General features: G+C 35.5%; 1 protein-coding gene across 1 annotated transcript in view; it reads left to right on the top strand.

The window, feature by feature from the left end:
• The window catches only part of MALRD1 (MAM and LDL receptor class A domain containing 1), a 587465-nt gene that overhangs the window by 252737 nt on the left and 311983 nt on the right, over nucleotides 1–22745 (top strand). Inside the window, exons 26-27 of the mRNA XM_089906459.1 lie at nucleotides 609–856; nucleotides 4427–4718. Coding sequence (XP_089762585.1) covers nucleotides 609–856; nucleotides 4427–4718 — 540 coding nt within the window. The remainder of the gene's footprint in view (nucleotides 1–608; nucleotides 857–4426; nucleotides 4719–22745) is intronic.

Below are 22745 nucleotides of genomic sequence, written 5' to 3'. Positions count from 1 at the left end.
ACATGCCGCGGAGCGCCTGGGCCCGTGAGCCATGGCCGCTGAGCCTGCGCGTCCGGAGCCTGTGCTCCGCAACGGGAGAGGCCACAACAGTGAGAGGCCCACGTACCGCAAAAAAAAAAAAAAAAAAGCTACATAAGATTACTGTATTTTTTTTCTTTTTTAAAAGTTCATTTATTTATTCAGCAAATTGAGCAATTATTTGCCAGGCATTGGGAATATAACAACAAAACTGAGCAAATTCTCTCCTTCATAACACATGCATTCTGATGAGTGAGGAGTGGGGGAAGACAAAAAATAAGTCGGTAAAACATATAATGTGTTAGAAAAGTGCCCAAAATAAAAATAAACAGTGAAGCAGGACAGAGTTGAGGATAGGAGATTTTACGTACACTGATAAATAAGGACCCACTGAGAAGGTGATGCTCAAATACAGATCTGATAGAAGTGAGTGGACAGGCCATTTGGGAAAGAATCCAGGCAGAGAGAGTAGCAAGTTCAAAGATCCTGAAACATGAGTGTGTTTAATAAGATTACTGTAATTTGTGATTGCATGCTTTATCTACTAATTTCCTTTTTCTCTCCACCATAAATTGGAAAATGTTTTCCAGGTACCTCCAGTGGCTGCTGTGATTTTGAGTTTGATCTTTGTGCCTGGGAGCAGGAACAGGACGATGACTTTGACTGGAATCTGAAGGCTAGCGGCATCCCTGCCTCAGGCACACAGCCAGCTGCTGATCACACCTTGCGAAATTCATCTGGTCATTACATCTTTATAAAGAGCTTGTTCCCGCAGCAGCCCATGAGAGCAGCCAGAATTTCAAGCCCAGTCATAAGCAGAAGAAGCAAAAACTGCAAGGTATGGGGAAAAAACCAGAAATATTATGAACAACTTCTGATGGAGTTAAGTACAGAAAACGAAACGGCCAGCACCAGACCAACAAATGAGTTTGAATGTATTCAACTTGGAATATGTGAGGGAGGTAGAAAGTGAAGTAAGGGTGAAAGGGAAGGACCATTAGAGCTGTTGGAAGAATTTATCCTGTGGATAAGTTCCATAGATAAGGAATTTTGGAAACCATTGGAAAATGTCATTCTTATTATCCATAACCACGGGTAGAACAAAAGAAGTGAAATATCAGTTGTGTCCACTCAGGGAACTTGGTACTTATTGGAATTTTGGGAATTTCACCATAAGAAAGAGAATTAAACAATGAGAAAAAGTATAAAGTTAAATATTTCCAAGAACTAATATGCGTCATAGTTGGCACCATGATAAAATGGTTGAAGACGTCTTCATGGAAAAGGAAAGACTGAAATTGACCCTTTAAAAAGTAGAATTTCTAGGGGCAGGAAGAAAAAATGGTTTGGCCATTATGCTGTGGAAACTTGAAGAAAACATTTATAAGAGTGTTAAAAGTATAAATAGAGTTGTATGGACCTTCATATGATGACTATGCGTTTGCATAGTCACTATTTATTGTTTGCATGATTGTCTAGTTTTATTCCCCAAAGGATTTGAGTCAGCTAAGCTAGGGGCTAAATTTATCTTTACATATAAATTAAGCACTCAGAGATGACTTCACAGAATTTTGCTTATAAGAGATTAATGCGTGAATAAATTTGCCATTTATTTATGTTTACAGCAAGAAATGCAATCTCCATAAGCTCTGAACACATGTATTCTGACTGGTGTATTCCCCAGTGTCTGAACACTGAAAGGAAAACAAATTATATTCAGAAAGTTGCTAGCCAATCAAAGAATCAGGCTGGGAGACAATAACATGATTTAAACCTTTATTATCTTCAAATTGTAATATTCTTGTGTATCTGTCTCCTCAGTAGACAGCCCTAACCCCAGAAGGGGACATATTAAATCTTTGCTCGAAGGCTCCCCAGCTGTACCTGTACTTATCGCAGATGTTTGTTCCTCTGTTTTATACTGACCATCCTTTACATCCTACCATTTTCCCAGTCTTAAGACATGTTAAACCTTTAGTTTGTGTTAGGAGCTTTCCTGTGTCATCTTAAATTGATTTCATAGTTTAATTCTCAGGGAATAATCACATATCTCTTCTCTCTTCAGGCAAATTTCATAGATTTTCTGCAAGAAAGTGACACTCTCAGAGTTTTAAAGACGTAACTCAGTCAGCAGTCCAGAATGGATCTAATGAATCATACACAATTATATTAAACTTTATTTAATTAGTTTGGCAAACATTGAGTTTTAGAAAAGCAAAGAAGTCAAACTGAAATTGTATATATTTCATGTTTAATTTTTAATCAGCTTTTAAGACTAGAACTAACTTACAAATTTCAGAATATCTATGGGTATATAGATTTATAGATATAGACTCAACATATATAAAATCTGGTATGCTGGGGTTTATTTTCAAGAAAATATTGAGTAATTTGAAAGACATCAAAAACAGACTCCTTAGCTTTTCTTTTCAGACTTCCTCTAAGAATGTTCAAAAGATTTTTTTTTTCATACTGTAGTTACTAAGGATCTCATTCATCTCTATTTTTCCCTGGTCCCAGCACTATAGTTCCCACTGTTTTAAACACCTGTGTGAGAATAATGAAGTATGCCTAGGAGAAATGTCAAAAAATTAATGATGAATGGTTCATTTTATGAATATTTATGATATAGATTGAATACAAAGAAGTAAGGAAAGGTCATGCTGGGAATGGTTGGGTCTCTCATATATAAACATTTGTTTATCAGGTAAGCAGAGTGACCTTCCATATTTTCATGAAAATCCTTTCTGTCACTTAACCTTGTGGAAAACTTCAAGGAGAAAAAATCAAATTGGAGATTTTTCTTCCTTTTGAGGGATGGATGGGAGGCAGGAAGGGATGCAGACATAGATTGATGTGGGTAGAGATCAAACCTCTGAGTAACTGAAATTTCCGGTGAAAATGCCTCCTTAGAAGAATTTAATACTTAAGAGATTTTTATTCATTTATGTTGCCCTGTGATTAGGTTACATTGTCATCAAGTGTTCTCTGTAGAAATGGAGTATTTAGATGCTTGTTTGCATGTTGACCCAATGGCATCATTCAGAAAATGGCCTCAAGAAGATAAGGAAGTATTTACTGTGACATAAAACATATGCCTTATGCTTTCTGTGCAAATAAGAAGACAAAACAAGGGAGAATACTGGGAAGACCACACCTATGACTGCAAGGGCTCCAGACAGACATGCTATGCCTGTTGGGTAGTTTCCTCTCTTGCCTATTGGCGCTGCTCAAGAGGCTGGCCTCAGACTCTTTGCGTTTCTCACTTTGTGACACTCAGGTTTGACCAGTCCTCCCCAAACAAGCCAAAGTGGTCATAGAGCTCATGTTTTCCAACAGTAATGGATTAATCAATAGAAGAAACATTTTTGGATCATAGAATAATACCTAAAATTCAGGTATTATTCATCAACTAGGAAATTTGCATAGAGTTATTTACATGGCTTAGCTCTACTTGGTGCTCTTTGAAGTATGCATTGCATATATTGTCTAATCACATTCTTTACCCTTTAAACACATTCATTTTTCTTTCTCTAGAATATAATATCCATGAGTGCTAGTCTTTCCAAAACGTGATTTTCCTGTGTGAAGATCACCCACCATTACTCTTTTCCCTCATTCATAAAAAAGACAAGACAAAAGCTTAAAAACACTCTCAGTCCCTATTGTTCCTAACTCATATTCTTCTTCCTCCTGGAATGTCCCCTGACTTTCTCCATCTGTGTAACAATCACTAAAAATCTGGTAAACTACATCTTTGAAACATTGAAATGTTAATCCCTGGAAATACTTAACATTAATTTTTACTTGGGGGTACAACTCTCAAGTCTGCTCTTCTAAAGCGTTTCAAGTAAAATTTAGAAATCGCTATTCTGGTGGTTTTGCTATGTATAGTACAGCCCTGAGGATCTTGTAGAACTGAAAATGTGTTTCAAGTGCAAGGATGTGGTAGAATAAGCAATAAAGTACTCTGCTATTTTGAAGAAAATGATTTAAGTTTCATGAGATTAGAAATGATTTTCTTTAGTACCTGATATTTCTTAATCATGAAAAGTCTTTCTATATAATACCTCACTTTTTAATGATATTTTTATTCCTTTGACAGTGGATCTTAAGAGTTTGTGGAGGAATCCTACTTTTATAAGTCACAGAAAGGAAGTGAACTCTGCTCATTTTTCAACTAAGTTTCTATTTGATCCTTATTGTACTATTTTCCATGTTTTGCAACATATGATTTAAGGCTGGCCTAACTTCATTCATTGGTAGAGTACTCACAGAGCAGTAGAACATAGAGATCTAATTTTCCTTCAGGAATCTGTTAAGAAAGGAGAGGACAAAATGATATAATTGAAAATAAGGTGAAATTAATTGTACTAATTATATATAATATTCTGATTCTTGGTTACAGATAATTTTTCATTATCACATGTATGGACATGGCATTGGAGCGCTCACTTTGATCCAGGTGTCAGTCTCAAACCAAACGAAGGTCCTACTTAACCTCACTGTAGAACAAGGCAATTTCTGGCAGCGGGAAGAATTATCCCTGTCTGGTGATGAGGACTTCCAACTCAAATTTGAAGGCAGAGTTGGGAAAGGCCACCATGGAGATATTGCACTGGATGACATTGTGCTTACAAAGAACTGTCTATCATTCCATCACTCCATGAAAGAAGAACTCAAAGTGCCTCTTCCAGCAGGTACATTTTAATTTGTTTCTGTGGTGCTTTTACAGAGTGGTAGGTGGGAAGGAAGGAAATGGAAAAGAAGTGACATAAACACCTAGTAAATCATTGTTTTCATAAAGAAAAATCTTTTTGAATCTAAAATGTTATCTTTCAAGGCTTTACTCATAAACTTGTCTTCCAACATTTCTCCAAGCTTTGGTATATTTACCAGTTCCCCAGTTCCTAGTTTAGTCAATTTCTTCTTAGATCAATAAACTAAGACTCCTTTGTTTTCAGTCTGATTCAGAATTCAGTCCTTAGTAAATATCGATTCACTTTTAATACAATATAAGAACATCAAGAACAGACTTACTCAATTTTAATTAGATGTTACTGTGATTATGTTATTTACTTTATTCTTTTTAGACCAATACTTTATTCATTTGAATGTTGAGTTTATATATTTAAATAGTTTAGATGATTGAATATGTCCATCCATTCACCTAAAAATTTGGGGGTAATTTGTCTAAATAATTAATTATTGGTAGATGTCCAATATAATACATACAGTGACAATATTGTAAGAAGTGGAAATAGCAAGTAGCATTAATTCATATAAAATATTAGAGGATGAGATGAAAATGCAGTATATAGTGTTAACAATGACAAAAGAACAAATTTTGGGACTTCCCTGGAGGTCCGGTGGTTAAGACTCTGCACTCTCAATGTAGGGGCCATGGGTTCAATCCGTGGCCTGGGAACTAAGCTCCCACATGCTGCATGGTGTGGCAAAAAAGAAAAACAAATTTTATCAGTTGATAATATGGCATATATTAATATTTAAACCATGAGTTTGGAGTAGAAAATAAAAGTGCCATTCATTTTGTATATAAATTATATCTTGTAACTAACAAAAACAAAAGTGCTTTAAGAAGAATGACCTAATTTGTTTGTACTGATTTTTAACATGGTGGGTAGAATGGGGAACACTGCCATTTCTGCCATAACTTCCTCATACATTTTAAAGGGAGTGTTTTAATTTGGTTAAGAGTAGGTTTCTAGATAAATATTTTCCCATTGACACATAGTTAAGCCAGGCTCCTTGCCTGATGTTTCCAGCCTGATGTTTCCAGCACTATATGGAATAGTACAGAGGAAAAGAAACATTTCAAGACTCTGTTGAGGGATAAGTATACTTATGTGAATTTAATGTAAAAGCATTTCAGATACCTCAGACTAATCTACTTTCTTTTTCTTTTTTAACATCTTTATTGGAGTATAATTGCTGTACAATGTTGTGTTAGTTTCTGCTGTATAACAAAGTGAATCAGTTATATGCAAATGTATATCCCCATATCCCCTCCCTTTTGAGTCTCCCTCCCACCCTCCTTATCCCACCCCTCTAGGTGGTCACAAAGCACCGAGTTGATCTCCCTGTGCTATGCGGCTGCTTCCCACTAGTTATCTATTTTACATTTGGTAATGTATATAGGTCAGTGTTGCTCTTTCACTTCGTACCAGCTTACCTTCCCCCACCCCATGTCCTCAAGTCCAGTCTCCGTATCTGTGTCTTTATTCCAGAACTGCCCCTGGGTTCATCAGAACCATTTTTTTTTAAACTCCATATATATGTGTTAGCATACAGTATTTGTTTTTCTCTTTCTGAGTTACTTCACTCTGTATGACAGACTCTAGGTCCATCCACATCGCTACAAATAACTCAATTTCATTTCTTTTTATGGCTGAGTAATATTCCATTGTATATATGTGGCACATCTTCTTTATCCATTCATCTGTCGATGGACACCTAGGTTGCTTCCATGTCCTGGCTATTGTAAATAGAGCTGCAATGAACATTGTGGTACATCACACTTTTTGAATTATGGTTTTCTCAGGGTATATGCCCAGTAGTGGGATGGCTGGGTCATATGGTAGCTCTATTTTTAGTTTTTAAGGAATTTCCTTACTGTTCTCTGTAGTGGCTGTATCAATTTACATTCCCACCAACAGTGCAAGAGGGTTCCCTTCTCTCCACACCCTCTCCAGCCTTTACTGTTTGTAGATATTTTGATGATGGCCATTCTGACTGGTGTGAGGTGATACCTTGTTGTAGTTTTGACTTGCATTTCTCTAATGATTAGTGATGTTGAGCATATTTTCATGTGTTTGTTAGCAATCTGTCTATCTTCTTTGGCGAAATGTCTATTTAGGTCTTCTGCCCATTTTTGGATTGGGTTGTTTGTTTTTTGGTATTGAGCTGCATGAGCTCCTTGTGAATTTTGGAGATTAATCCTTTGTCAGTTGCTTCATTTGCCAATATTTTCTCCCATTCTGAGGGTTGTCTTTTCATCTTGTTTATGGTTTCCTTTGCTGTGCAAAAGCTTTGAAGTTTCATTAGGTCCCATTTGTTTATTTTTGTATTTATTTCCATTTCTCTAGGATGTGGGTCAAAAAGGATCTTGCTGTGATTTATGTCATAGGGTGTTCTGCCTATGTTTTCCTCTAAGAGTTTGATAGTGTATGGCCTTACATTTAGGTCTTTAATCCATTTTGAGTTTATTTTTGTGTAGGTGTTAGGAAGTGTTCTAATTTCATTCTTTTACATATAGCTGTCCAGTTTTCCCAGTACCACTTATTGAAGAGGCTGTCTTTTCTCCATTGTATATACTCTTGCCTCCTTTATCAAAGATAAGGTGACCATATGTGCATGGGTTTATCTCTGGGCTTTCTATCCTATTCCACTGATCTACATTTCTGTTTTTTGTGCCAGTACCATACTGTCTTGATTACTGTAGCTTTGTAGTAGAGCTTGAAGTCAAGGAGGCTGATACCTCCAGCTCAATTTTTCTTTTTCAAGATTGCTTTGGCTGTTAGGGGTCTTCTGTGTTTCCATACAAATTGTGAAAGATTTTGTTCTAGTTCTGTGAAAAATGCCATTGGTAGTTTGATAGGGATTGCGCTGAGTCTGTAGATTGCTTTGGGTAGTATAGTCATTTTCATAGTGTTGATTCTGCCAATCCAAGAACATGGTATATCTCTCCATCTGTTTGTATCATCTTTAATTTCTTTCATCAGTGTCTTATAGTTTTCTGTATACATACAGGTCTTTTTTCTCCTTAAGTAGGTTTACTCCTAGGTATTTTACTCTTTTTGTTGCAGTGGTAAATGGGAGCGTTTACTTAATTTCTGTTTCAGATTTTTCATCATTAGTGTATAGGAATGCAAGAGATTTCTGTGCATTAATTTTGTATCCTGCTACTCTACCAAATTCATTGATAGCTCTAGTAGTTTTCTGGTGGTGTCTTTAGGATTCTCTATGTATAGTATCATATCATCTGCGAACAGTGACAGTATAACTTCTTTTCCAATTTGGATTCCTTTTATTTCTTTTTCTCTTCTGATTGCTGTTGCTAAAACTTGCAAAACTATGTTGAATAATAGTGTTGAGAGCGGGCAACCTTGTCTTGTTTCTGATCTTAGAGGAAATGGCTTCGGTTTTTCACCATTGCGAACGATGTTGGCTGTGGGTTTGTCATATATGGCCTTTATTATGTTGAGGTAAGTTCCCTCTATGCCTACTTTCTAGAAACTTTTTTATCATAAACGGGTGTTGATCATTGTCAAAAGCTTTTTCTGCATCTACTGAGATTATCATATGGTTTTTAGCCTTCTATTTGTTAATATAGTATATCGCATTCATTGATTTGAGTGTATTGAAGAATCCTTGCATTCCTGGGATAAGCCCACTTGATCATGGTGTATGATCCTTTTAATGTGCTGTTGGATTCTGCTTGCTAGTATTTTGTTGAGGATTTTTGCATCTATGTTCTTCAGTGATATTGGCCTGTAGTTTTCTTTCATTGTGACATCTTAGTCTGGTTTTGGTATCAGAGTGATGGTGGCCTCATAGAATGAGTTTGGGTGTGTTCCTCCCTCTGCTATATTTTGGAAGAGTTTGAGAAGGAGAGGTGTTAGCTCTTCTCTAAATGTTTGATAGAATTTGCATGTGAAGCCATCTGGTCCTGGGCTTTTGTTTGTTGGAAGATTTTTAATTACAGTTTCAATTTCAGTGCTTGTGATTGGTCTGTTCATATTTTCTATTTCTTCCTGGTTCCATCTCGGAAGGTTGTGCATTTCTAAGATTTGTCCATTTCTTCCAGGTTGTCCATGTTATTGGCATATAGTTGCTTGTACTAATCTCTCACGATCCTTTGTATTTCTGCCGTGTCAATTGTTACTTCTCCTTTTTCATTTCTAATTCTGCTGATTTGAGTCTTCTCCCTTTTTGTCTTGATGAGTCTGGCTAATGTTTTATCAATTTTGTTTATCATCTCAAAGAACCAGCATTTAGTTTTATTGATCTTTGCTGTCATTTGCTTCATTTCTTTTTCATTTATTTCTGATCTGACCTTTATGGTTTCTTTCCCTCTGCTAACTTTGCGGTTTTTTGTTCTTCTTTTTCTAATTGCTTTAGGTTTAAGTTTAGGTTGGTTTTTTGAGATGTTTTTTACTTGAGGTAGGATTGTATTGCATTAAACTTCCCTCTTAGAACTGCTTTTGGTGCATCCCGTAGGTTTTAGGCCATCGTGTTTTCATTGTCTTTTGTTTCTAGGTATTTTTTTATTTCCTCATTGATTTCTTCAGTGATCTTTTGGTTATTTAGTAGTGTATTGTTTAGCCTCCATGTGCTTGTATTTTTCCAGATTTTATCCTGTAATTTATATCTAGTCTCATAGCATTGTGGTCAGAAAAGATACTTGGTATGATTCCAATTTTCTTAAATTTACCAAGGCTTGATTTGTGACCCAAGATATGATCTATCCTGGAGAATGTTCCATGAGCACTTGAGAAGAATGTGTATTCTGTTGTTTTTTGGATGGAGTGTCCTATAAATGTCAATTAAGTCCATCTTGTTTAATGTGTCATTTAAAGCTTGTGTTTCCTTATTTATTTTCATTTTGGATGACCTGTCCATTGGTGAAAGTGGGGTGTTAAAGTCCCCTACTATATCTGTGTTACTGTCAATTTCCTCTTTTATGGCTGTTAGCATTTGTCTTATGTATTGAAGTGCCCCTATGTTGGGTGCATAAATATTTACAGTTGTTATATCATCCTCTTGGATTGATCCCTTGATCATTATGTAGTGTCCCTCTTTGTCTCTTGTAAAGTCTATTTTGTCTGATATGAGAATTGCTACTCCAGCTTTCTTTTGATTTCTATTTGCATGGAATATCTTTTTCCATCCCCTCACTTTCAGTCTTTTTGTGTCCCTAGATCTGAAGTGCATCTCTTGTAGACAGCACATATATGGGTTTGTTTTTGTATCCATTCAGTCAGTCTGTGTCTTTTGGTTGGAGCATTTAATCCATTTACATTTAAGGTAATTATCAATATATATGTTCTATTACCATTTTCTTAATTGTTTTGTGTTTGTTTTTGTAGGTCTTTTCCTTCCCTTGTGTTTCCTGCCTAGAGAAGTTCCTTTAGCATTTGTTATAAAGGTGGTTTCGTGGTGCTGAATTCTCTTAACTTTTGCTTGTCTGTAAAGGTGTTAATTTCTCCATCGAATCTGAATGAGATCCTTGTTGGGTAGAGTAACCTTGGTTGTAGGTTTTTCCCTTACATCACTTTAAATATGTCCTGCCACTCCCTTCTGAAAGATCAGTTGTTAATCTTATGGGGATTCCCTTGTATGTTATTTGTTGCTTTTCCCTTGCTGCCTTTAATATTTTTTCTTTGTGTTTAATTTTTGATAGTTTGATTAATATGTGTCTTGGTGTGTTTCTCTTTGGATTTATCCTGTATGGGACTCTCTGTGCTTCCTGGACTTGAGAGAGTATTTCCTTTCCCATGTTAGGGAAGTTTTCAACTATAATCTCTTCAAATATTTTCTCATACCCTTTCTTTTTCTCTTCTCCTTCTGGACCCATATAATTTGAATATTGGTTCATTTAATGTTGTCCCATATGTCTCTGAGACTATCCTCAATTCTTCTCATTCTTTTTTCTTTATTGTGCTCTGTGGTAGTTATTTCCAGTATTTTATCTTCCAGGTCACTTATCCGTTCTTCTTCCTCATTTATTCTGCTATTGATTCCTTCTAGAGTATTTTTAATTTCAGCAGCTGTGTTGTTCATCACTGTTTGTTTGCTCTTTAGTTCTTCTAGATCTTTTTTAAATGTTTCTTTTATTTTCTCCATTCTATGTCTGAGATTTTGGATCATCTTTACTGTCATTACTCCCAATTCTTTTTCAGGTAGGTTGCCTATTTCTTCTTCATTTATTTGGTTTTGTAGGTTTTTACCTTGCTCCTTCTTCTGTAACATATTATTTTGTCGTTTCTTTTTTTTGTTTTTTTGTTTTTCTTTGATGGGTGATGCTGTATTCCTCTCTTACTGGTTGTTTGGCCTGAGACGTCCAGCACTGGAGTTTGCAGGCAGTTTGATAGAGCCTGTTCTTGGTGTTGAGATGAGGACCTCCAGGAGGCCTCACTGTGATTAATATTCCCTTGGGTCTGAGGTTCTCTTTTAGTCCAGCATTTTGGACTCACAGCTCCCACCATAGGCGTTCCAGTCCAGCCTCTGGCCTGGGAATCAAAATCCCGCAAGTTTTGTGGCACAGTTAAAAAAAAAAAAAAAAATGAAGGAGGAAAGAAACAAAGGAGCAGTACAATATCAAAGAATAAAAAATAAAATAAAATTAGAAAGATAAAAAATATATTAGGAAAAATAACACTGTAATGGAAATAACTGCAACAAGGTACAATAAATCCACAAGAGAAAATATAAAAAATTTTTAAAAATTTCAAAAAAGGGGGTGGGGAATAAGCCAAAAGTACAGACAATAACAAAGTATAAAGAATAAAATAAAATAGAAAAATAAAAGATTTATTAGGAAAAATAAAAATGTAAAAGAATCAATAAGAATGAATCTACAAGGTAAAACAGAAGCCCAATCTAAAAGAGGGGGGAAAAAAAAACCCCTTGGCTGTGGGGGTGGAGTTTAAGTGGGGCTGGAACTTAGGCAGGGGCATGGTTTAGGGTGGGGCGGGACCTAGGCAGGTGGGGGAGCGATGTTCAAGTATGTGGCGGGGCCTCTGCTTAGTACCTATATAGAAGGGGAGAGGCAGCATGTCGAAAGGAGTACCTCTGGAGTGTGGAGTTCTGGAGTTTGGAGATAAGGCGCTGGGTGAGGGTATGTGGGTGGGGTTTAGGCCCAGTGCATTGGAGGGGATCTCCAAGTGTAGAGGTGGGGCCCTAGGTGGGGGTGTAGGGTCAGGGCTTGGACTCTACGTGGCAGGAGGGAGGCTCCGAGGGCAGAGGTTTAGGCCCAGGAACCCAACAGGCTCCCCGGTGCCTAAGTGGACAAGGAAAGCACTGGCCGCGTTCCCTTCTGTTCCTTTGTGCCCCTCCCCCACCGTCTCCACCAGGGTCTCCCCGTCACCCTTCTACCCCTAACCGTGGGTGGGTTCCGCTGGGTGTAGGAACTCCTACCCTCCCCTGCTGCCCCTCAAGCGTGCTGATCCCAGAGGTCCGGCCTTTACTTTTACTTCCCCCTTCCCTCCCTCCCACTCCCTCAGGACCTGCATGGCTGGAGGGGGCCTCAGTGGGCAGAGGATCAGGCCCGGGATCTCAGCAGGTTCCCGGGGGCCCAAGTGGGCAGGGGAAACCTGGCCACGGTCTCTTTTGATCCTCTGCTCTCCCAGAGGTTCCCCAATTTCCCCCTTTGGGCATGGGATCCCTTCCCCTCCCCCAGCCACCCCTCAGGGGCACCTGCCTCCACTTCTCCTCCCTCTTCACTCCCCCCATACCCCACATCCTACCTGGTCACTGGGGCTTCCTCCTGTCCCCTTAGGTGTCCGTGGTCCCCCACTGGTGCCTGGTAGGTGCCCTAGTTGTGAGGAGATGCGAATTCCACATCCTCCTAGTATGCCAACTTGACTGCACCCCTAATCTATTTTCTTGAGAAAACCTTCACCTTTCATTCTGTGTAGGAGGTTTGTTGGCAGCTATGCTAGCTCTTGTACAGGTCTGGCCTTTTAAATAAGAAATTTTTGATCATAATAAAAAGTAATCTCATAGCATCCAAGTAGTGAGGGAGCAAAAGTTTTATGTTGAACCACATTAAACTTCAGCGAACAACTTACTAAGTGGGATGTCAGAGGAACAAACCAATCTCATTGGGAATTTAAAATTTTTAAATCTGTGAAATCTGGAATAAAGTTTCTTTAACAAAAAAAGCTTCCAAAAGGAAAATTTAAAAATATATACAAAGTGGTATAAATTATATATTAATTATAAAATTAAGGGCATATATTGCTAGAGTAATTTGTATATCCTTTTGCTATTTTAGGTGTTCATTAAAAATTTTGATGAATAGAAAATAAGAGAATCTCTGCTCTTAAGAATATCTCAACATGGTAATTGAGAATGGGAAAAACATCTCAAATAACTCTAATATTAGGTTGGATATAATAAAGTGCCAGGAAAAATATATAAAACTTTATGAGGATGTAAAGAAGATAAAACATCCAGTGGAGGGAGCTAATTTGAGACTTCTGCACAGGAAGGGCAGGAGTTTGGAAACACACTTGGAGCTCATAGAAGGGAAACCCTTTGTGGCACAGGGAGACCAAGTGTGAGCACAGTCGGACCATATAATGAATGAGGTGGGGAGAGCACTGTGGGCAGGCCCTAAGGCACAAGGCAGAGCAGAGGTTGTGTCATGCAAACCTTGGAGGTGGATGTGGGCGGGTAGTTTGACTGAAGCAGGACCTTGTGTAGAAGTATCTCAGATAATTTCCTTTGTAAAGCTAAACTGGGTTTTAAACGGGAACTACACTGGGACCACCTTGAATATCAATTTTTTTCCTCAAAATGAATGTACACTGAAAGGATATTGAATGGTCTTAGAAAACAAGCATACAAAAAAGAATGAAAGAATACAAACTGAGCCCAGAAGAGATACAGTATTCATTCATAGGAGGTATGATAACTGGTAGGGATGGCTGCAGTAGAAAGAGTCTAAGCCAAAAAAAAAAACACAAAAAAAACCCAATGAACTGAAAAAACCAATTGCCATTATTTATATTATCAGGAGCGTTCTGAAAATTGAGGTGAAATAATTTAATGTTTTCATAGCTATCTCAGCTGTGATGCTTACATTCAAATGCAGCAAATAAAACAAATGCTTATGGAGTTAACATTCCTAAAAACTACTCGATGTACCTTTATGTACCTCCAGAAATTCAAAGCATATGCCTTTCTCTTGGTAGAAGTGAAAAGCTAAGCATTTTCAGACTCAAACTGTGAAATGATTCAGAAAAACTATGACTGCATCGTGAGTTCAGAGGACTCTTTTTGGAGTCTTTGACATTTTAAAGGAAGGCAGTATGTATGTGTACATATATGTATATAAGTGTATATATGTATACACTTGTGTATATAAGTATATATGTATTTAAATATACCTGGGGGGGTATCCTGAACAAATAAAAAGGAAAAGCCAAACTGATTTTTATTGATCTTAATGAAAGTTGGTGCAAGAGAATTCAGGAATAACACCGACGTTTAGCAGAAGTATAATACAAGCCACAAATGTAAGCCACATGTGTAATTTTACATTTGCTAGTAGTTATGTTAAAAAAAGTGAAGTTAATTTTTAGAATATATTTGCATTAACTCAATATACCCAAAATATTATCATTTTAACACAAAAACAATGTAAGATAATTTGGTATTTTATATTCTTGTTTTCATATTAAGTCTTTAAATCCAGTGTGTATTTTATACCTGCAGCCCATCTCAATTTGGATTAGCCACATTTTGATTGTTCAGTAGCCTCTCTTGGCTAGTGGCTACCCCAGTGGACAGCACAGGAGATGAAGTGAATACTGTAGGGCACTTTCATGTCTGTCCCTGACAATGGGGTTCCATTAGTCAGGGTAAAATTTGTGAATTCACAAGAATTGCAGTTGTATTCTTATTTGAATAGAAGCAAAAAAATATACTCCCAGGCTAAATGGGAAAGCACAGGTACCATGTTCTAGTGGACTAGGTACTAATTTCAGACTTTCTTCTTACGAGCTATATGTTGTACAACTTCTCTGAGACTCAATTTCCTCATCTATAAAGCAGAGAGGACCTATTTCTTAGGTTCTTAGACTCTTAAAAATAAAAAGAGGTAATCACCTACATAATTTACCTAGTCTCACATCTGGTATATGGTAGGCATTTATTCAATAAGAATCATATCATTTTACATTATCCTATATTTTGGGCATCTTTACCAGTATTCCTTAGACGGAGCAGACATTTGAGTGTAAGCCTCCATTATTTGCATTTTATTAAGGATATATTTCTACCATTTGTGTTAGCAAAATTTTCTTTCTTGCAGAGATCACAAACATATAATTATTTTATATTACATTGTAATCACTCAATCTTATCATTTATTGAAAACATCTTTAATTCAGTATTTTTGATTTGTCATGACCGATGTGTGTGTATCTTTGAAATGTTTCTCAGTTTCTCATTACTGCAAAAACACTTAACTTGGGGCTTCCACAAATTAAAGAAGGGTAAATGGCATTATGTTCCACAAGCAGTGGCTACATCCATTAAACTTTTGGAAGTGACTTTAATTCATGCACACTTTTCACCTATATTCATGTACGTAGGCTAACAACATCGTCAGGGACAGGTTAAAATAGAAAAGACAAGAGGAGGCAAAACATATCTATTTAGGAAGATGCAATTGAACTGAATCTGGAATCAGTGATTCTAATCAGTCAAATAAGACCCAGAGTTTTTTTAGCAAAAGTAATTTTAAGTTATTATTGAGTCTCTAGAAGTTATATTTAAGAGCGTATTTTGATGGCAATTTTGTTAATTGCTAAATGATGATGGATAAAAATAATTGTTTAAAGAATTTTAATAAGAAAAAGATAACCAAGATTCCTCTTCTAAATGTCCATATGCAGATTCAGCCACTATCATGTTCTCTGTGTTAGTGGTAGATATTTAATAAAAAGTTTCAGTATAATAAGGACAGGGATGAAGCCTTACTTTGTGTGGGACATGTGCGTGTGTATTTTAAATCCCCATAGTAATTTCCAAATGTGAGTTATACAGCAATTATATTTTGGGATATAACATGGGAATCAACTTTTGTTTAAGAAAATGTATGTAAGGCAATGGGGGCTGAATGGATTAGCTTCTCTTTGAGGTCAAGTATTTCCCTGAAATACTTGGCAGTAATTTATTCATTTATTCATTCTACTGATGAGAATGCTGACATAGCAACTCAGAGTCCTGAGTTAGGGAAATCTGGCTGATTGTACTCGGCTTTATAATTTAGTGAACCCTGTACACAATGTTTAGTGCAAAGTGCATGTGTTTGAGGTTTAAAGAGATGAATTTGGATTTTTGTGTTGCTTACTGCCCATGAAATGTCACCTGATCTACTAACCTCTCTCTTATCTCTTACCTATTTCTTATCTATATTTCTTATCTATAAAAATGGGGCTATTGGAATCTATTTCTGAGTGATTTGAAAGATAATTGAGATCATGTATAGTATGTTTTAAACAACCATTGGCATACAGTCAGCGTTTAGTAAATGTTATCTCCCTTTTTTCAGCAAGTCCTCTTCCCTGCTGAAGAGATTATGTAATTAAAGTGTGCATAAGTTGAAATTTCTTAAAAGCATGTTGTATACTTGCTAGTTTTCCTTCATCATGTTCCATTCATTGCTTAAAGCAAAGGTTCAGACCTCCTCTGCCCCTCCTATTCCCTTCAAAGAATTTACTCACAAAAGAGCTGGCTTCGAAGACGTAGATTCAAAAAATAATTAAAGAGCTCTTATAATATCTCACTGAAGGATTCACTACTAAGTTTGTTCATGTAAACATGTAACGTTAGTCTAAGGAAGACTCAAAACACCAGCTAATCAAAATGATAGACATCACTGGCTTGAAAGAATTTATGGCTCTTATAAATGTAGGGATAAACATAATACCTTTATTGGTGTTCCTCTGTATTTCATTTGCATTTTTAGAACTTAGTTGGGGTTAGATGGGTAGATGTGTCATACATTATAATTTTTCACACTTAAATAATGGGAAATTGGCTATGGATATAACATTTCAAAACAGAATGTCTGAATTTTAGAAATACATTACTAATGGTATGTAGGAAGGAGCTATACTTGAAGTTTTCAAGGGGACATGATGGTAGATACGTTTGGACAGCACTTGGACTTGTGAGGGTTCAGATTTGAATTGGCAGAAATGGACTGGGACTTATAAAGTCTGAAAGCTGTATTTCTTTTGTGCTGCCTACGTCTGTTGAAAAAATACTCATCTCGTGTTCATGGATGTAATAATAATAGCCTAAGTGACTCTATAGCCTCTCCTTTCTCCTTTAGTACAATACTTTTTTTTTTTCTGGAATCCTTCTGCTTTTTTATATATTTGTTCCAAGGAGAACTAAAATTTCCTCACTATGGTAGCAAGGTGCCTGCTCAGCCTTCCTCTTTCTTATGTCCCAAATCTCTCTATTGCTAGTGATAACTATATTTTATAAATTGTCCTCCTTCTAATTTCAGATATAATAGAACAGATATTGTATAAAGTTCTCTACAACTTGTATAAAGAACATTCCTGAAAATGCTAGGTAACATTTTTAGAGTATTTAAAATTAGTTATGGTTTTATTTATTGTTTTATTTTTTATTTTTAAGATTCCACATATAAGTGATATCATACAGTATTTGTCTTTCTCTGACTCATTTCACTTAGCATAATGCCCTCCAAGTCCATCCATGCCATTGTAAATGGCAAAATTTCATCTTGTTATGTCTGTGTGTGTGTGTGTGTGTGTGTGTCTGTGTGTGTATTTAAAAAATAAAACAAACTAGTGAATCTAACAAAAAAGAAAAAGACTCACAGATATAAAGAAAAAACTAGTGGTTATCAGTGGGGAGAGGTTAGGGGGAAGGGGCAAGATAGGGATGGGGATTAAGAGGTACAAACTACTATTTTTAAAATAAGCTACAAGAATATATTGTACAACACAGAAAATATAGCCAATATCTTATAATTACTATAAATAGAATATAAGCTTTAAAATTTGTGAATCGCTATGTTGTACACCTGAAATTTATGTAATATTGTACATCAAATATACCTCAGTAAAGAAAAGAAAAAAATAATAAAATTAATTTTGATAAGCTGTTTTGTAAATATTTGTCCAGCAGTTTCTCCCTCATTACTTATGAGGGAGAAGCTGCTGAATAAAATTTAAATAAGTGACATCATTATGTCTTATTTACAAATCTTAGAATGTTTTAGTATAAAGTCATAATAATAAAGTGTTAATAATGTTGCATATTGTTAATTATAATTCATATTAGTTAATATTGGCATAATATCAATTTTTAAATTCTCTTTATTTGGTAAGCAACTAATGAATTTTTATTAAAGTTTATTCTTTCATATAGCTTTACTACAGTAGGATTATTATACAAGTTAACTATATAAAAGTAAGTTCTGCTGTCTAAACAAGGTGTCATTTTTTTATTGAATCACCCAAGCCTGAAGCTGTGGTAGTCTGCTGTTTGTTCTGAAATAGCCTTTTTTTTTTCTTGTAGTATGTAAGATATACCTATATTTAGATAGGCACATGGCTAAACATTTCACTGCTGCAATAAATGGAAAAACATGTTATTTCCGTAGATTGAAATATTCAATAATGTATTATAATTTATGGTAAGGGTATTTAATATTTTTTATGCTTTTGAAAATTATAATTTTTGTAAGTGGTATCTTTAAATTTTTGTTTTCTTTTTGTTGTAATATAGAAAAGTAATTGATTTTTAAAATATTAACCTTGTATATGGTAAGGATAAACATATATTTTAGGTATTCTTTAATTTTTCTCAGTAATGTTTTATAGTTTTTATGGAAGGAGCATTATTATATAATATTTTAAATGCTAAAGGCAAATGATTTTCAAAACTAGTCTCTTAATATTTCATTTTCTCTTTGTTTTTGTTACTGGTATATGCAAATATAATTGCCTTTTATATGTTGACCTTATACACTTATCAACCCATCTTTAATTCGAAAAAGAAAACCCTATATTTCTCAGTTTCCCTTCCAGTGGGTATAGACCATGTGACTAAATTTTAGCCAGTAAAATCTGAACAGATATTACATGTACCCTATAGGTTGTACAATTAAAAAGAAGAGACATTCCCTCCATTTTCCATCTCTTCTCCCCACAGGCTGGAATATGGTTGTGATCTTAGTTCATGAGGTTGAGTAATTGCCTCTTTAGCACTCAACAAATAGAAGGAGTCTGCTCTCGCAAACACCAAAGAGCTAGGACATCAGCCCATGGTTGTTTAGCTCACCCTAGTAAGTGAGAGGGGAAAAAACTCTCACTTTGTCACTGTCATCTTGTGGTTTGGAACAGCAGCCAAAATGTATTTCTTAATAAAGGAACTTATTATTTTCAGTTGTTACATGATATGTAATTATGATGTTTATTTGGATGTTGGCTTGTCCCTAGTTACTCTTAGAAGATCTCTAATTTTCCACCTGTCACCAAGAACAATGTTCTGTGATCTCTGTATCAGCAGTTGGTCTCTTGGGGAGTCAATTACGGGAGTCATTCCTGTGGGAACTCACTGTACATCGCTTCTCCAACTCTTTCAACAGTTTTTTAGATATGTAAGTCTCTCTGTGAAATCACTTTCTGTTTAAAATATTTAGAGTGATTTGTATTATCTGCTTTTAAATGCTGACTGATCTCAGCATTTGGTACCAAACGTTTGATTTTATTGTTTGGATCACTTGTGTTTCTATGAATTTTCTAAACGTGCCATTCTGATTCTAATGATAGAACTTCTTCCCAGACAGTGTGCCAAATGTCACTTAAAAAACCTTGCTTGCCAGCTTTGATTTCAACCCTCTGTTATAATCCTGCAATCTGTTAAGTCAAACTCTGTGTCTGATTTTTGCCTACATCAACCTCGTGCCTACAGGCAAAAAGAAATCCCTTTAGCGCCATCGCAGCAACATCCTGAATCTCTGACCAAGCCTTAAACCAAGAACTGAAAGTTCTGAGCCAGTAATTTCTTTTTATAAACTCTCTGGCTATAAACTCCAGTGTAGCTAGCTCACTCCAGTAATGCCTGAATTTCTTACGCGTTGCACATTGTCCTACGGAAACTACCACTTGGATTTGTACAGTTTCACTTTTAATGAACACTGCTTTCTAGGTAACTACAGGTAATATTTAAATGATAACTGAGTAGAGTGGAGTGCTAGTAATAACTTTCTTCTAATGGTAACAGAACCTCACTTCTTCTGAATCTAATCAGATCATGTAAATAATACAGGTAAAAACAGACAATGAAAATTTAATGTAATGAGGTTATTTGAGCAAAGACTTGAAGGAGGCTTGGGTATTAGCCAATCAATTATCAAAGGGCATTCCAAGAATAGGAAGGCGAATGTCCCCAAGGCAGGGCATGCCTGACATGTATAAAAAGAGGCCAGTGTAGCTGGAGAGGGATCAGAGTGGAAGTGGTGAAATAGGAGATCAGAGACACAATGGAGAGGTAGGTTTTGTGGGTTATTATAAGGACTTTGGCTTTTACTCTGAATGAAATGAAGAGCCATGCAACATTTTAAAAGGAGTGACATGATCTGACTTCCATTTAGAAAGGATAGCTTTGGCTGTAGACTGTAGTTTGGAGGATCACCAGCCTTGAAAATATAGTGAGTTTCTTTACAAATTGAATCATAGGGCATGATGGAAAAGATTGGGAAGGGAAACAGAAAGAAAAAAAAGCATGGGAGAAGGAAGGAGAACCCAGTGTTTGTATGCGAGAATAAGAAATGACTGGGACCTGGAAATCACTTCTTTTTGGTTAAAGTGTTAGGATCATAATGAAAGTCAAGGATGGAATTATCTAAAGACAGTGTTCTGTGAACTTTGAACTGGTAATGCCTTACACTGTATTTGTTGAATAACTACTGAAATGATTTAAATTTTAGTACCTGATATACTAGCTTGTAATGATTATCTCATTTCCTGTTAAATGATTGGTAATAGTGATATTGTTACTTAATTCTCAATAATATGCTTTTGTATCTTAGATATGTTCCTTTACATTTACAATTTGGTTCTTAGGAACTCTAAAACAAAACACTACATTTGCATTCTCTTAAATAATATATGTGTTTGTGTTTCTCATAAACTTGATCCTTACTGAAATATTTATATTATAAGCAAATTTAGAAATTACAATGTTGTTGGCATTATCTTGGTTATCAAGCTAAAATTAAACTGTTTTTACTGTTTGAGCCCCCGAAGTACATTCTAGTTAAATGAAAACCAAGAAAGGTTGTATGATAAGCTATTTTAATGGTTGAATGTAAGTGAAACAACATAGATTACATTTCTCTTGGAAGAAAAATATGATCGTGTGAAATCAAATATATTTTACATCCCAATGAACTTAATATGTTGGAAAATTTCAGCTTCATTTGAAATGTCAATTGGCTCTACTCTACTAATGTAGTAGAGGAGGGATATGCAGTTTAATTTTTAACTATATCATTGTTCCAAGAACATGTCCTTTATTCAATTTAGGATTTTTTTCTACATAAATTATTTCTATTACTTTGTGGAAAGAATATTGGGAATTAGAATATCTGGTGCTATTATTTTAACTGATATTTGATCTTATTATTGCACATTGTCTGCTTTAACAGACATATGGATAGATAATCAAAATAAAATTATCTATTCAAAATGTCATTTAAAAGCCCCAAATTGCTGATTTCAAATTTTGTGTCAAGATATACATATTCTTTCTTTGAAATCTTCTTACCTAAAAAGATTTTAGTAAAGGAAAAAGGCGTAAAATTTTTAGATCCAGTTTTCTTCCTTATTTGTTTCTATTTAGATCTCTGATCTTCCTTCTGAAATTATCTCCTTGCTCCTTGAAATATATCTAGAAGAAGATGCTTTGGTGACCATCTTTTGATAGTAAATTCTAATTAGATTAAATGTTTTAATTTCAACATAAATGTTTGAAAGGTAGTTGCACTGGATATCCAGATTTAGTTTGGCCATTGTTTTCTGTTAGATATTTTTTTAGTTTTAATTTTTATTGTGGTAAAAAATATGTAACATAAAATTTACCATTTTAACTATTTTTAAGCGTATGGTTGTAAGGCGCTAAGTACATTCACGTTGTGTAATCATTGCTGTATCCATCTCCAGGACTGTTTATCATCCCAAACGGAAATGCTATAACCATAAAACAATACCTCCCCATGTACCAGTGTTCCCAGCCCCTGGTAACCACCACTTTGCTTCCTATCTCTAAGAATTCGATTGCTCTAGGTACCTGATGTAGGTGGAATCATACAATATTTTTAAATATTATTTTTGAAACCTACTCTATATAGGAATCCAATAGTAAAGTACTGGCACAAGTAACTCTATTCCAACTACTTATTTAATTGTATTATGATTAACATACAATATTATATTAGTTTCAGGTGTACAGTGAAACTAATGTAATTCAATATTTTTATACATTATGAAATGATTACCACATTGTCTAGTTACCATCTGTCACTATGCAAAGTTGTTAACACTATTATTGACTATATTCCCTATGCTGTGCATTACATCACCATAACTTACTTATTTTATGGCTGGAAGTTTGCATGTCTTAATCCCCTTCACCTATTTCACCCTTCGACCCAACCCACTCCCCTCTGGCAACCACCAATTTGTTCTCTATGATTCTGTTTCTGTTTTGATTTGTTTGTTCATTTCCTTTGGTTTTTTAGATTCCACATATAAGTAAAATCATACAGTATTTGTTTTTCTCTGTCTTACTTATTTTACTTAATACCCTCCAGGTCCATCCATGTTGCTACAAATGGCAACATTTCATTTTGTTTTTTTTAACGGCTGAGTCATATTCACAATCTCTTTTTTAAAAAAAGAAGCTTTATTATTTTACTTTATTTC

This window comes from Delphinapterus leucas, chromosome 2 (genome assembly GCF_059928025.1).
Source record: "Delphinapterus leucas isolate spDelLeu-1000000601 "Yukka" chromosome 2, BTC_Dleu_Yukka2, whole genome shotgun sequence".
Lineage (NCBI taxonomy): Eukaryota > Metazoa > Chordata > Mammalia > Artiodactyla > Monodontidae > Delphinapterus > Delphinapterus leucas.
This window is presented reverse-complemented; position numbering and strand designations above follow the sequence as displayed.